Here is a 16867-nt window from a genome sequence, read left to right on the forward strand (position 1 = left end):
TTATTTGCTATATATTTTGCTAGGCTAATTATCTGTTTAACATACTTGTATATTTATAATAAAGACTGTGCAAATAAAACGTAAACATTTATTAAACTTGTACATATATCGATAGATTTAGTTAGAACAACAGAATATAAATTGCTCAAATTAACTGCACCCAAGCCCACTGCAATATTTCAATGCTGCTCACGGGATAATATGGGATAAAAATGTACCCAGCCCAAGATATTTAAGGTAAGGTTTTAGTTTATTAATGTGAGAGTATTATAACCCAGCCATTCAGAATAAATGTGCACATGTTGTAATTCAACAAAAAACCTCCAGTGAGTAAGATGTTTGACAAAAACATGTCTCTGTTTGGTCAAATGCGACGCTAAAATGTCACTGGCAAATAGAACAGCTAACGCCATGCAGTCAGCCAGAATAAAAAGTTCATCAATGTATAAATCATAACTTGAATGTTTATAGATATATGTATATATAAGCGATTAACAATAAAATTCATAACAATCATCCAGAGTATTTTATTGTAACATAGCAAGTGTTTACAAAAGAGCGATGTAATGTCAGGTTAACAGCACTTTGAAATAATGGGCTGGTGTAGTTTTATAATGTGACAAAGATACTATACAATGAATAGCATTTTTAAATTGATAATCTGTAAAAGTGGCAATATACAAACCGATCACATTAAAAGTTAGAAAAATGTCATTATTACTGTTCTAGAAACTCTCTCTCTATTTATACTTTTACACACATTGATATCAACATGACACATGCAAAAAAAATGAGGCCCGTGGGTACAAAAAGGAAACTCTTCCGGCACAGAAATTAAAACAACACTGTCGGTGTTGCTGGAAAGATATTGCGTAATCACATCACACAGTCGAGTTCACTATATCCAATTGATAAAAAGATTATTATTACTAGTCTTTTTTTTTTCTTAGCACCATCACTGGATGTGTGAATTACAAGGGGTGGAAATCATTCCTTTTTTCAGAACACACTTCTTCATCTTAAATATCATAATGACAGCAGCATCAAGACATTGTGCTACCAATCCCTACACACACCATTAGAACTGCTAGTACTAATGAATTATCCTCCATCCTACGACCCTTTGCACTCAGACTTCACATATCTCCTGAAATGTCATATCTCTACACAAATTCCTCTGAACAACACTGTGACACAAGAGAACAGCAAGACAGGGGCAGATAAAGTACATCCAGTAAATTTTTTTCTCAGCTAATCCCAGAGGCTTTAAAACTTAGTAATGATTGACTTTAAATCAGCACAGTAATGACTTAAAGTCAAATGAACGTTAACTGAAAGCCCATTCATTAGCTTCTGAGAAAGGTTAATCTCCAGACGAAGCTATAAACAAACAAACCCTCCATTTTAAAGGTCAACATCATTACTTATGTGCTAACAGGACATAATTGTGTCAAACTAAAATGCATCCACAGACTGCATCTTTAACCTCCCTAAATAATAACGCACTTAGTGTTCAGAAACCGTTCACACCGGTTTCTAGTTGAAGACAGATTTACAGGTATGAATCTTCCCACTGGATCCAACATAAATGGGAAAACTTTAAAATAAATGCTGTATAAAGTACAATAAAATAAACACTAAGATTGGCTCCAGTGGAAAGAAAGTTGTGCTTTCATTGTATGACTTGGAAAAAAAAACAAAAAAAAAACAGGTACTGGTGGAGCCTTTTTTTTTATCATTTCATGATAAAACACTATGAGAAAAGAAAGATAAAAAATGATACATGTTGTGGACCCCAACTGCTCTCAAAAAGGCTCGCTCTCCCCAACACTGATCCATCAGCAGATTACAGCACTCCAAAATATAGCACCCCCCCCCCACAAAAAAGGCCTTTTTTTCCTCTTACACTAGCTGCCATGACGACGGTAGGCCCGGCGGATTACATGAATACACACACACATACATTGCTTTCAATTATACACCGACGTATGTTACAAATATGCAAAGTTGGTTTCATACAAGCCATAGGAACATTTTTCATATCAAACAAACAGAAATACATGAGGTCTACACATGCTGTAGAGTCTATATACAGTAATATATATATATAAAAATAAACTGACGAGTACGTACACATATCTCCTCAAAAACCACACACAGTCCCACAACAGTATTCTCTTTTCACTTTTGTGGATAATTAGTTTTACACTTTCGTAGCAGTAGTTATTGTCTTTTTTTCTTTTTTCAAAGAATCTGCTACAAAAGGGCTCCACAATCTCACATTTTGTCACGATCCATGTCGTTAGCCTAATAGCATAATTGCCCAAGTCATTTTCTGACTTACTGTTACAATAAAAATAAAAAATACCAATGTGCTTGCTAAAAATTGTGTTTTTCTTGTTTTCAAATATGACTTAGGCAATTACGCTATTAGGTTAACAATATTTTGCCGCCATTTTGCAAAAACAAAAAACATTTTACAACGCTGAAAAATCTAACATCATGAAACAACTGTGTTTAATGACCAACTGAGAAATGTTTGATGTGACATCTGCATCTCTGGTGCTGGACATAAGTTTCTGTACAACCTGGACCTTATTTTTATCCCCTCAGATGCTAATCTGTTGCATACTTAATTTTAACTCACTACCAGACGGTTTAAATGCTTCTGCCTCAATTTGATGGCGTAGCTATGGCGACAACCCAGACCTTGCACAGACCCTAATGCAACAGCCTGGCGTGCACCTCCCCAGAAATGGGCGGGGCCTGCATTCCCGCAATGCCGCAAGATTGGGCCACTCGGTAGTAGCATGTTTACGCTTTATTATTTACAGCTGCTTCTCCATCTCAGCAATTTTTAAATTGATTGTTTTGAATCACTGAAAAAAGACTGACCGAGGAGGTTCGAAGGTACAAGCATTCGTATGATTCCACTTGGGCAAAATTTCAGTGAAAGGTTCAGTCTCCATTACTGAATGTGAAGCAGGAAACAGAATATTAACCCAAATGCCAAAATAGACATAGCGCCAACTAGCGTTTGGGTGGTGTTGTTACAGATTGACGAGCGCAAAATATAAACATCTCACAGCGTCATAGACTACGTGCGTAGGTTACAGTGTCGATGTCCTGCAGTACATTAATTGAGCCTTTAAGTGCAGTTTAAATCCCAACGGGACTAGACACCATGATCTATGAACGTAGCCAAGTCTGGTTAAATTGACGCAGAAGCATAAACATAATTAGTCCATATATAATAAATGCCCTTTGAATTACTATTTGTGTACAGAACAGTTATAAGTCATCAGTCAAAGGTGAAAGTATTATTTTTTCTTTCTTTTCCAATTAAATGTAATAGGTTTATATAAAACTGGTGAGCAAAATGTTTAAATAAGTAAGTAAATAGTGACATAAAATGATAAAATATATATATATATTAAAAAAAAGGAGTCCAGGTTGTAAAAACAAACGTTTAAAGTCATGTCTCAGCCTGCTAACAATATCAGTGTAATAGCAGCTCTGATAACCATCAGTCATGTAGAAGTAAAAAAACAATATGATTCAATGGAAAGGTGTGACAACCCACTACAACTTCTCCACTTAATCCATGATCGGCAGTCGATAGCATCTTTTTAAACAACAACAACAAAAAAATATAAAACTTGTTTGTGCCTAATTTGTTGGGTCGGGATGTGGATCAAGCCTTTAACTGCAACCCACTGAGCTTGTCTTATGTACTAGTAAAATGTACCGCAAAGTGCACCAAATTAACAGGCTAAAACATCACAATCAATGTATCACATTTATGTTAAAGAAAACTAACAGTTTTATAAGTTGCATCTTGTTGTCACAGTTTTGGCCAAAGAAAACTGTTTAACAGTTAAATGTAACCACCATTCACCAGCCATCCATACACTCACCTTATATTAGAACAACTTTAACTGTTGTAAACCAGAGCACAATGTTAATGAAACCACAGGTAACCATGACAACAATAATGATATAGTGTAGTGATACCAAGGCCAACTTGATGGGGCATTATTGCTTACATATACAGTAATAGTAAACACAAACACTCTTTTTTTAAGCGCCTTTTCAACAGCTGAACAACTAAAACACTTCACTAAAGAACTCTCAACTATGTGAATGCTGTATTACATCGATGTTGGTTCATAATCCCCTGGTCGACCACCTTCAGTCTATTGGCAGATAATAAAAAATTCACAGATGCCAGTGGATGGTGTTCATGTGTTTGCGTAATGTTGATTTTGCCTCAGTTAAATGTTGACAGTCTGACTCAGACAACACTGTTCATGACTGTTTGAAACAGTTATAGCTCACAAAAAGAATCGCTGACTTCTTAACTTAAGTTGTTTTATGAATTTGTGAAGATTGACTTTGTGCTCATTCAAAGACAGATTCAAAAGGAGCTGAAAGTCTTCACGCTTTGCTTATTTTATAATGAGAAATTGTTTCTTTGGCATTGGAATCTGCGAGTTGGCCTGGAAGTTCGCCATATCTTTTACAATAAAAGATTCAAAACTATTTTAACGATGCTTGTTGAAGGGATAGTAGTGTCTCTTTTCTGTGCTCTGAACATTGGTTGGTAATCGGGTATGTTCTGCCAGAAGAAGTGCGTAACGCTTTATAATACTGGGAGGTCTTCAGTTAGATATAAACAGGTGATAGCTGTGTAAAGAGACTGAACTGGATGTTAATGGAGGAAGCCAAGAGTAAAAGACCGACCAAAAGGACAGATAATAAAACATCTCAGAGTAGTTATTAGTTGTTGGAGAGAAGTTGTGAAATAAAAGGCTGCAAGACAGACACCAAACTGGTCTTCTTCTATTGGACCAGTTATGTAATTTTAGCTAGCTTAGAAATTTCGACAAAGCTCAATTGCGCTTTGTACGTGTTTCCATTAAAAGGTTGCCAATGAGCTCTTGGCAATTCTCTTAAATTCTCATCGAGCGAGACTTTACTTTGGGGAGGATGGCCTTCAAATGAACTGGTCACATGACCCCATGCATCATCTCAGGGGTGACAGGGAATTGCAAAAGAAAAAGTGCTTCTACCGCACTTTTGCAACGCATTGTTATATCGATACATCTGAAAAACCACCTCATGAGAGTGCAAAAATGTTTTAGAGATATTTGAGAGGTTTTTTTCGAAATGTTGGCGTTTCCATCACCAGTTTTTTTATTGCAACATTTAGGTTTTGCACATTTCTAGGGTTAATGGAAATGCAGCAAGTGTCTCCTCTGAGTTACTCAGCTGTGGTGCTTTTTGAAGCATCTCAACCATGACCACAATGAGAAGTTAACTTACAAGGATGTTTGCCAAAACCATAACAACAAGACACAGGCTTTCAGATGAAGGCGTGTGACGCATTTATCACATTAAGTGCTGTCACCAGCTGACTGTACCATTGTAATGATTGTTTTAAACCATGACGTTTCAGTTCCCCAATGTTTATCATCAAACCTGGGTGGGATTACACAACTTTGTGCATTTTAAATTCAACATCCCGACAGCCTACTGAATAAGGTCATCTAAGCAGAGTTAGATTGGGTGACAACAAAAAGAAGAAAAAATAAAGGCAGAATAAAACAGTCGCAGTATTTGAAAGAAACTGAAATGCTACTTGGCCCCGTTTGACGTTCAGAAGAGGAACTACTCAGATTTATGGCAGTAAAGGTCTTTAAGGGCTTTAAGTTCTTCAATTAGTGTCTTGTTTTGGTTCTCCAGGACGGCCACTCGGTTCTCCAGACACTTAACATACTCCTTCTTCTTCCTGCGACATTCACGGGCTGCCTCTCTGTAGGAAGGATCAGACACAACTTGGGGTTTTGTTTCTTTCTCACAATTGGATTTATCGTGCGGATTTGGGACTTTTCCATGTCGGCTGTTGGATGCATGAATATTAATTAAAGCAAAGATTTAACTGTAATAATCAGAGGCTCCTGATTAATTTTTGTCTGACATCAAACTTCCTCTCCAATGTTTCAGACTGGTTTATCATTAAGTGAAAATGATGATGACAGCAGGTATATTTGATGTTAAACATGTACACTACAGATCGACCGATATATCAGCCGGTCGTAATATTGGGCCGATATTTGGACTTTTTACTGGTATCGGCATGGGCCGATACATTGGTGCATTCGGTGATACACACAAATACACTATCAGTCAAAAGTTTTAGAACACTCCAATATTTCTTTCTTTTTTTAAGACCAAGAAAAAAATCATGTAATCAATATTTAACCCAAAATATATTTTAAACTTTCAACTCATCACAGTAACCACTTTTGGCTGATTTAACACGTGAACACACTTGTGACATTCTTTCTTTCTAAAATGGAAATCAAATATTTTACAGAGAGTTCTTCCCAACTTTGCTGCAGACGTTCCTAGAAATGTGTGTCACCTGTTGGGTAATTTGCTTTCACTCTTCTGTCCAGTTCATCACAAACCAGCTCCATGGGGTTAAAGTCTAGAGACTGGGCCATGATCCACTCCATGTTTCCAAGGTTTCCATCTTGTTTTTATCCTGAGGTAGTTCTAATAGAGCTTGAACTAAAGTTTTGGATCACTGCCATGCTGTATGAAGTCCTAACAACTATACCAGGGGATACTGCGTGTTCTAAAACTTTTGACCGGTAGTGTATTTTTATCCACAGTCAGCCCTGTGCAGCCCATACATTGCCCCTCCCCCACTAGCCAAGTGTGTATTGCAGCTGGAAGCTGGAAAATGCTTGTGCTCCACCTCTTTTTACGTGTTTATTTTGTATGTATTTGCATGCTGTTAAATAATCTTTGAGACCAATAAATGTTTGTTTTTGGTGAAATTACGCCATTTTTATCATTTAAATGGAGGGAGAAAAAGCAGTACTGTATCGGCCATCAGCCAAGGCTGATGTGAAAAAAAAAAAACGGTATCTGCCCTAAAACATCCATATCGGTCAATCTCTAATATACACTCTACTTTGTTCATACCTGTTCTTCATGAGGCGAACCTCACGTTTTCTGGTGACCTCCTCGGTGGCCCCCTGGGTCGGGAGGGCGGGTGAAGAGGCCATGACTACTCCAGGGGCGATGGTGCTGGCCGGGGCCGCTCGGATCTGATAGGCCTGGACGTCACCAGAGGTAGCTAAGTAAGAAAAGTTGTCACAAATAGATGTTAAAATTGATGTATTAATAACCTTGATCCATGCTTCACTCACTCAAAGACAATAATCCCATCTTCTCACCTTGGACCACCACCTGGTTACTGGGGACCAGTATCTGCTGGCCGTCGCTGGTCTGTGCGTACTGCAGGATGGTGGCTCCAGGCTGGGCGGCTGCAGCTGCATTGGTCATGGTCAGAGTCTGAAGGCCCTGGACTCCATCTGTACCGTTGTTAGCCAGCTGGATGGCCCCACCTTGTGTGATTGCAACTATGTGTTTGGTGAGATGGACAAATGGCAATGAGGTGAAAAGGGAAGAAGAATAAGAGAAATAATGAAGGAAAAATGTTAGGAATTAGTTTAATTCAAATCACGGTATGGACATTTATTATTTTGTGCTTTGGATCCTCCTGGTTATAATGTTAATAATAAAAATATTACATATAATATATTGTTATGTTTTTATCGTTGCCTGTTTAATCCTATTTTTACCAATATATTTACAATATTCACTGTTGTCAGTAAACCAAACCGAAATGGTCTCTACTGACACCTGAGAATTATATCTCTCCTTTAGCTCTTATTTGTCTCGCTTTACTTACAAGCTTGTCACACAAAATGACTTTCAACTATCTTTTAAAGCACGTATCCTACATGTCCTACATGTTCTCTTTGTTTTAAGTAAGTAAGTAAGTAATACAGGAGGATTTGTCCACATCAGCAAAATAAAAAGTCAGGAAAGTAGGGAATAAAATCTCATATGACTGTGTTTTTAGAGCTTTTTAGCACTACAGCATTCAACCAGGATTGATAAATGAAACAAATGAAGTTAACAAGACTAAATGTTTGAATTCAGGGTCTCTGCAGGTTTCAACAAGTGAATTTTAAGACTTTTTTAAAGACCATTATGGGTTAAATGTAAGACCTACACAAAGTACAAAGAAATAAGGAATATAAAAGACCCAGAATTACTTTCAAAATAAAAAAGACTTGACCAAATGTAATTTAAGACATATAATGCAAAATATGCTTGTATTTAAGACTTTTTAAGGCCTTAAATTGGGATTATGACATTTCAGACTTTTTTAAGACTCTGTGGAAACCCTGGAATTAGATAAACCTGTAGCCTCCACTGAGCCAGCTATCACGTACTGTATTGTCCACTGCTGGTCTGGTAGATGGGTGTCGGGACGGTAACGGTGGTGATGGCGGGCGTGGCGGCGGCGGCAGACGAGTCCTCCTCAGCCTTTTCCTCCTCGATACGAGGAACAGCCGGTGCGTCGGACGAAAGGTCATTCAAGATTTTCCTGTTGGGACGAGTGACCGTGAGATTTACTGAATAAACCTCAGTGGGTTACAATAATTTCATGAGCTGAGGTTTGTCACAGGAGACAAAGATCACATTTAGCAAATCCTCATTGTCAGACATCAGATTAGATTCAATGTAAATGAGTATAAAAATACTGGGCCTTGTGTAAAATATCATTAATAAACTCACATGTGTGGCCTAGAATGACATGACTGTGTTGTCCCACCTCACCTTTTTCATTTACTAATGGGCTACCCTGATTTTCTTGGCAGCCTTCCACGCTGATTACCTGTACGAGGGGCGTCGTGAAAGTATCTCCCTGCGCTTCTGAGTGTCGGTCACGCTGTCTACTGACTCCTGTGAATCTTCGCTTTCTGCTATGGTGGAAATCTGGAACAGAACAATCAAACATTTGACTTTATTTTGTGCCCGAACAATAGACGCACCAAACGCTGGAAGTGAGTGTATGTGTTGCGAGTGTGTGTGTTTCACCTGCACTGCCTGGACCTGTGGGGACTGGATGACAGACGGCTGAGCAGCCTGGATGACGCCGTGCACCTGAACCGTCTGTCCGTTGGGAAGCTGTACCAGCGTTACCGTGGGACCCGTCGCTGAGGCGTGCCCTGTTGTCATGGATACCTAAAATTCAGAAGAGATATCACTGCTCCGTCTGCCACGCGTCGGTATAAAATGACATTAACACGTTTTTTTTTTCTTCTTCTTTCCTTATTTTGTTAATTATTCCAAACCTGAGCTGGGTATAGATGGTACTGGGTAAAAGTGTCAACATCATGTGTCACCTGGGCCAAAGTAGCGATCTGTGCCTGGGTAATCTGCTGACTCTCTGTCTCCGTCACAGCAGTCTCCGCCCCCTGCTGAGCCTCGGTTGCTGACTCCATCTTCATTGGTTGAGCTGAGAATTAGAAGAGAAGGTGTCGTGATTTAACTTTAGTACGGCTGGAGACACAACATCTGCGTGATCAGGATCCTCTTTAGTTCATTTGACGCCATGAGAAAAAGTCAAACCAACGCACGACCCTTAAGAAAAGTTATATTCCAAATGAAACCTTCAAAGCCTTTTCTAAAGAGTAACAAAATATTAAATATCTAAATAAAACAAATGGTTCTTAATTTATTCCAAGAACTTTTCTTAACAGTCTCTCAATGTTGTTCTATGGTGATTTCTATGAGGTTGTTTATCAGCTACCTTTAATAAATGTACTATTCTGGGTAACTGGTAATTAAAAGTACCAAACTAGAAGTTAAATGTTCTGTATGCAGAGTAAATCAACTTTAAAGGTGCTTTTAGAGTACTGCCAGACTTAGATGAAGTAACCTACGCACCTGGCCAACTCTGGACATATATACTTCTACCACTAGCTGTGTAAAAACACCACCCAAACACTAGATGGCACTGTGTCGTTTTAATTAATTAATATAAAATTTTTGTTTCTACTTCTTGCTTCACTTTTTACTTCCTGCTTCACTAAAGGTGTATCTCCAAACATCCTCTCCTAACCTTACAGATTCTTTTTTGGTCCACAACAATCAATTTGAAAATTGGGGAGATAGAAAAGCTGCTGGAAATACTGTATGAGTGGAAACATGCTATTACCCAGTGGACCAATCACAGCTCTTGCGTTCTGCGTCACTGTGGCTCTATGTAGGTTCTGCATAGGTGTCTGTTTAAGCTTCTTTTTTCAGGGCCGTCAAAAGCAGTTGCAAAAATAAAACTATTTTCTAGAGGTTGATTAGGTTTAGACACTTAAACTACATGTATGCATGTCCAGGAGAAATCTGTGGCCATGGTTACAGTAATAACCACTTTGGAAGGGTTCAAGGGAACAGATGTGGACCAGATTAAAAGAAACTAGCTGCGTTTCAGTTACAGTTTTTTGCAGAATAAAGGTGATATTTCTGAAATTTCTATAAAGTACAATTGCAGTTGCAAATACGAATGAGCTGTAACTCTGATATTCTCTGCTGATGGGGAAATGCCAAAAACTGTTTCCATTACACTTTTGTGATAAGCTTTCACAACCAGTTTTTTATTGCGGTATTTTGTTTTGTTATTTCCAGAAGTCATGGAAACACAGCAACTGTAGCCTCTGCGTCAACTTTACACAGAAGCCTAAACTGTGAGTAACAGTCCCACTTCCTTATACAGTAATCTGACTTATTCCCCTCTGATCTAAAGGAAGATCTTGCTGTAATGTCCTACAGTTCTGATTAATGCTAAGGTGGGTTCAGACTGTCTCTTTACCAGCTCTGATTCAGTGAAGCATCATAATTATCACATGAGTCAACGTGTGACGGTGTGAAATACAAAGTGCTGGAAAAGTGACACGTCCTGAGTTTCCAGCTGTTGATTTTTGGACAATTACCCCTTCTCTCTCTGCTTGGAAAAGTTCAGGTCCAAATATTCACAGGTCTATTTCAAACCAGATGTTCAGGGCCTTTTAAATCTGTGACTTATCGCGTGCGATAAGTGCGATTAGTTCTCGTACTTATGCACTGGACTGACTGATCAATGATTCAGATTATTAGGGGGATATTAGTTTGAATGCAACCACTCCGGAGGCTGCATTGTACTTACAGGTATTAACGCTGAATACACAGCAGACGAACGCACCCTGAAGCCCAAAATAAGGTGTGGTGGTGGTGATAAAGTGTTCACTGGTTTGTTTGGATGATCTGTTTGTGCAAGAAAAGGAGGACACCAGTACGTACGCCCTCCAGCAAGAAGAGGTTCTGCAGCACATGGTGACATTTGTTTTCCAACTGAACAGGGACGACGAAAAGCCGACGCGCAAACAGAGCAACACACACACACACACACACACACAGCTCACTGACAGACATCCACATCTGTACACAGAATCCAAGATGAGACTTTCAGCTGCTCAATTTACATGAACAACGTGTAATTATGATGTTCACATCCGGAATCGTTGCGTGAGAACAGCTGCATCTGTCGTTAGCGGAGCTCTACAAACACGTTAACAAATGATAATGTTAGTTTCTTCATTCCTAACCTGGGCCGGGTGCCGCTCACAGTGTTAAACTGACAGCACTGTGTGTGCAGAACGGTTTTTACAGTGAGAGCTCGAGTGGAAACGCACTCGTTTAATGGATTTATGTTACTTTTGCTGCATTTTGGTAACAATAATGCACTTGTAATGCAATTATCTGATCTCTGGCTCTAGTATTCTGGACAAGTACAGCTTTTTCTGCACGGTTTATTTCCCATTAATGACACTTGATACAGGATGTGGGAAAGAGGTCAATCATGGGTCTAATTTCATCTGTGCAACCAAAAGGAATTACAACATTCTCTGTTCTACTGCACCAGAATTAAGTCAGTTTTGATACTCAAACTGGCTCCTTAGTTTAGAAGAGATTCCTATTCTAAAGGGTTTATCAATAGTGCAGCCGGTTGCTTTTGAGTGACTGGAAAAATTGCAATAATAAACCAGCAAACATGTGGCTTCCTCTGTTAAGAACAACCCGGGAAGTCTTCTAAAGAGAAGACATAAATATTTGACTTTGTTTTTAAGTTAATTAAAGTGTTCTTCTGGGAGGATGTTGGATTGAGCGCTGTGTACGTTAACTCGATCGATGACGCCCTTTATGTAAATATGTCGATGAGAAGAGACTGAAAACCTTAACACTGTAGCATCTTAACACAGCGCACCAGAGCGTCAGGATTCAGACTATTACAGCGAGTTTTGTGTTCACAACATTTTCTACTGGATCAGAGAAGAATTAAAGCAGCAGATTGACTAAGGATGGACTATTTTACTGTGATGATGAGTAAATATTATATTATATATAATTTATTTTGACATATTTATTCATATTTAAACATATTTAAACTGCTATGTCTGTAACGTCAATAGTAGCATGACCAGCTGCTGTAATAATTGTAGTCTAGGCGCAACTTTTTTTTCTCATTCATAAAAAGCTAAAATTGGGGACATTTGTAGCCAGGGGACAGGTCATCCAAAACAGGGAATGTCCCAGAAATGTGGGACATTTGGTCATCTCATAGCTTGAATTTTTGGACCTCGAATAAATACAAGACAGATTTAATTGAACCAAAATAACACGGGGAATCTTCTCCTCTTCTGACCATCTTAGCTGTTATTCAGGTTCCAGGGGATCCAGCCACTCTCTTACTTGCCCATTTATCTCACTAGGAAAGGAGGCTAAAAAGGGAGGCAGGAGAGGAGAAAAGGAGAGAGGAGAAAGGGAGCAGCTCAAAAGCTCTGCACGTTTATATTTGTGCCATATCCAACAATCATTATTTGTGCAATTTAACACTTTTTGTATATATGAAGATACTCATATATTTTTTATTCTATTTTATCTTTTATGCAGTTTCAGTTTCTCTTTACTCTTGTTATTTTTCTTTTTTTATGATGTTGCAAACTGCAATTTCCCCATTGTTGAAATAAAATAAAAGTTTTTCAATTCTAATTCTAATAATTTTACTATATTTGAACAAAAGGCTCAGAGTTCACACAATCACACACCTTGGTTATTTATTCTGTGTTTTTTTTTCTAAGCGGTGCTTTGACATTTTGTTCTGTGACGGCATCTGTGATGTTTATCACCTAATGATAATAAAACGAGTGTAAGGTGAAGTTCAGGCTGCTCAAAGTTGCACTTCTTATTTATTTATTTTATTCAGTCTCAGATGTCTGTTACTTAAAATGTATAAAGACAACTATAGTATTTCCACTGGAGTGCCACACAAGTTCAGACTTACTGGTTTATTAAAAGTATATTCCCAGAAGAAAAGATATATAAATACACGTACAGTGGTTGATTTTATTTGCATGAGGACGCACTGTATCGAGCGACATTATAATATTCGGACCTTGCCTGGGAAGAAATTTTAGTAACTGGACTTCTTTGAGTTTTAATTCAGCACGAGGCTCTGACTGTTGATCCGGGACGTGTCGTTCACTCCGTGATCTCACACTGTGCGTAGCTTCTCTCCAGCAGCATGATTGGCTTTACGCATTTCTCCCTCTGCTTTTCAAATATCACTCAGACGCCCTCTCCCTGTGTGTGTTCGTGTGTGTGTGTGTGTGTGACAGCGGAGCCACATGGCCGGGCAACGCCCCCCTCAACGCGGTCACATCCCAGAAGATGAAACCACGATTAAAACTCCCCAAACACATCGTCGGTTTGTGCGTAAACTCCACAGGCCCGAGTTCAGTTTTCAACCAAACCCCACGGCCTGCAACAACCCCCCACTATTCACATATTAATAGATAATAACCACGAGGCTGCGTTGACATTAGCTGATAAAGAAATCTGAATTAAGTCGTGAAAGTTACAGTGATGAATGGAATATATATATCTATAGACATGGTGCTATAGGTGCGCCTTTACGGGGGAAAACAGCGCAAATTTTACGCATGATTATCTTGTCTGTAAAAGCACCGTTTGACATCTGGGCTTATTAACAAGGCTAAAGCCCCGGTGTGTTAACGCGCAAACTGCCCCTCATGGCTCAGCGTCAAAGCCGCACATTTGCCCGTGTTTCTCCGCAAACAGCCGCAGCCTCCCCTCCCTCCATCCTGCTACAAACACACCGCGGCGCCATGATCTCTTTGTTTCCTTCGGGCCGAACCCGACCAGACCGACACTTTCTACGGCCGCGTATCGTCTCTCTGAGCCCCGGACACCGCATCCTCCTTACCGGTACAGACTCCCCTCGTCACTCCCGGGCCTCCGGAGCTCCACTTTTATTCTGGCCGACACGTAAGAGCCCGCGTCAGGCTACACCTCCGCCGCGTCACCGGGAACAACAACACGGAGATTGGAGAAGGACGAGAAAGCAGATGGCGACACCGGCCGAACGCGAACGAGCGGCGGCCGGAAAAGCCCGGAAAATACCGAGGGGAAGCGGATCCTTACGACCCCCTCCTGCCCCGTGAAGCGTTTGGCAAAATGACAAAATGAGACAATAAGCGGTTTATATGTAGTTTAATAAATTATATAAAAGACCAAAAATAATCTGTTCTCTAAATGTGTGCTCATAAAGGCTGGCATATTAACTAGAATATAAGGGTCGTTTTGTTCATCTGTCACATAATATACATATATAATCTTTTTTTTATCAGTACTTGAATATAATGCTCTATAAATGAATAAAGTCAAGCAGGAAATGTGAAATATAGTCCCGTAAAACATCTCATGATGAGGTCTGTGTAATCTCCATCAACTCTTCTGCGGAGATGGTGATTTTTTTTAAGGGAACTTTTAAATATTATTACGGAATCAAACTGATGTGAACACATATTATCTAACAGAGCATAGACTTCTCTCTATGTGATGCCTTGAAAAGTCCTACTCCCAGGCCTTTGCAGTTCTGCATTTTGGCTGCTGCTTTCAGAGATGAATAAGACCTCTATTCTTGATTTTCTGCTTTACAAGATAAATCACTTATCTCATAACCAGAAATGTAAACTTTTTCTGTGACTAGATTACATCAGGAAATTGTCTTGCAGGCGAATCTCAGAGCCCTTATTTGTCCAGATGTATCTTCTGGAAAATTAAAGGCAGATTAAAAAGAAAACAACAAAGTGTGACCCTGCTCCTGCACATATAACAACTGGTCAAAAGTTTTATACCAATCCAATATTTATTTCTTTTTTTGTTGAAATGCATACAGTTTAATGTCTCATTTTACTCTGAAATGACCAAATAAATCAAATATTTTTCTTCCCACTTATGCTGCAGAAGTTCCCAGAAATGTGTGGCACTTGTTTGTAGGGAGCTTTGCTTTCACTCTTCTGTCCAGTTCATCACAAACCAGCTCCATGGGGTTAAAGTCTAGAGACTGGGCCATGGTCCACTCCACATTTTCAAGCTTCCCATCTTGTTTTATCCTGAGATAGTTCTGGTTTAGCTTGGACTAAAGTTTTGACCAGTAGTGTAGTTTAGGACTGAAATACGGAGTTCGCCCAAAGTACCAGCATGACAATGCAGAAGTACTTCATTACTCCTGAATACCTGCTCTGCAACAAAATGAACCACGTGTGACAAGAAAATGAAAATGTTAAAGTAGTGCTTCTCAAATTTGTCCTTAAGTGACGTACCCGAGCTCGTCCTTGATGACAGAGGTGACGGGTCAGATCCATCAGTGTGGATTCACGCTCACGTTCACGTTCACACTCTTGTCATCATGTTGTATCTTTGGAAACTTCTTGCTTTGACATGACAGTGCAAAACACCTCACCAGAAGTGGGTCAACTATCATGGTTTATCAATTAAAAGTGCTCAAATCAAATCAAGTTTCATTGTAATGTTGACATACATGCAGCTGTAATGCAGATGGTTTAAAATGGCTTTTCTCTCTAGAACCTGTGCAGATTTAGATAAAAGAGTTAAATGCATAAATGATTTAAGTCATTTATAGAGAACATTTAAATCAACCAGGGCTGACAAAAGTTCTGTGCAGTCAATCAATCTTGATTTCAGATCCACAGTTTATCACTCTCCACCAGCCTTCTATAGAAAGTTGTGAGGATGAGGCCTGCCTTACTTTCCTCAACGAATACAGTCCCTGCAAAAAGGGTCCATTTTGTTGCAGCCATTCTCACGTTAACCACAAGAGGGGAGCATGAGACCAGCTGTAGGGAGGGCTGCAGGTTTTTCCTGAATACTGAAAAACCTTCCAAGTGAGAAATATTATTAAAAGTTGCGAAGACATAAACCAAAAGGCATGTTTAAGTACTTAAAAACCTAATGGCAAGGATTATTTCACGCATGCATCTATATGCTAATGAGGATGTCAGAGCTTTATTGCTTCAGACGTGGGACTTGGAGGAGACGCATCCAGTTTTACTACCCAACGCTGGGTTAGAATTTTAAGCAGCGCGTCTCGGGGTGTGACACTTAATTAAGTCCGTCACACAGACGAAGAAATACGATGGCTCATTTGAACTAGTGACAGTTTTACCACACATTTAAAACACATGTAGATATATGCAGAATTTTCCCTCAGTGCATATGTCCCTCAGTGTTTGACGTGTTACTGTTGTGTAGAAAAACAGAAAGCAGTACAACGAAAAATAATGTGTCTGAAAGAAGATGGAGTCCACAAGAAGTGATGCGAAAACTCCTGAAAATGTTGCAGAGTCATCATTTGATTTAAAGGCTTTTTGTGCATCGTTCTTCTCCTTTTCAGGCCTGTGGCTACAAAATATCTCATGTTATCTCACTGGGTTTCCTTTTTCCCCCTTCATGGAACTTGATCCAGGATAAACAGGCAGCCTGCTTTTAACCAGCCTGCACTCATCCTCATGGTGGCGCTGTAGAGCTTTGCAATCTCACCGGCCATGTGCTCCTCAAGTCTCAGCTTCCCCTCCTCCTC

General features: G+C 39.4%; 1 protein-coding gene across 3 annotated transcripts; it reads right to left on the reverse strand.

The window, feature by feature from the left end:
* Nucleotides 1-437: 437 nt before the first annotated feature.
* On the reverse strand, nt 438-14330 carry creb1b (cAMP responsive element binding protein 1b). Of its 3 annotated transcripts, none has more exons than XM_047601619.1 (8): nt 14189-14330; nt 9276-9388; nt 8968-9114; nt 8765-8865; nt 8319-8473; nt 7251-7436; nt 6997-7150; nt 438-5815 (listed from the first exon to the last, which is right to left on the reverse strand). In XM_047601619.1, exons 2-8 carry the CDS (start codon nt 9378-9380, stop codon nt 5671-5673), a joined length of 993 nt encoding a protein of 330 aa, XP_047457575.1. In that variant the 5' UTR covers nt 9381-9388; nt 14189-14330; the 3' UTR covers nt 438-5670. The 3 variants fall into 3 exon arrangements, with proteins under 3 accessions (XP_047457575.1, XP_047457574.1, XP_047457573.1); XM_047601618.1 differs by having other exon boundaries at nt 9225-9388; XM_047601617.1 differs by having other exon boundaries at nt 8765-9114.
* Nucleotides 14331-16867: the final 2537 nt, after the last annotated feature.

The sequence above is a fragment of the Mugil cephalus genome, chromosome 12 (genome assembly GCF_022458985.1).
Source record: "Mugil cephalus isolate CIBA_MC_2020 chromosome 12, CIBA_Mcephalus_1.1, whole genome shotgun sequence".
Classification (NCBI taxonomy): domain Eukaryota; kingdom Metazoa; phylum Chordata; class Actinopteri; order Mugiliformes; family Mugilidae; genus Mugil; species Mugil cephalus.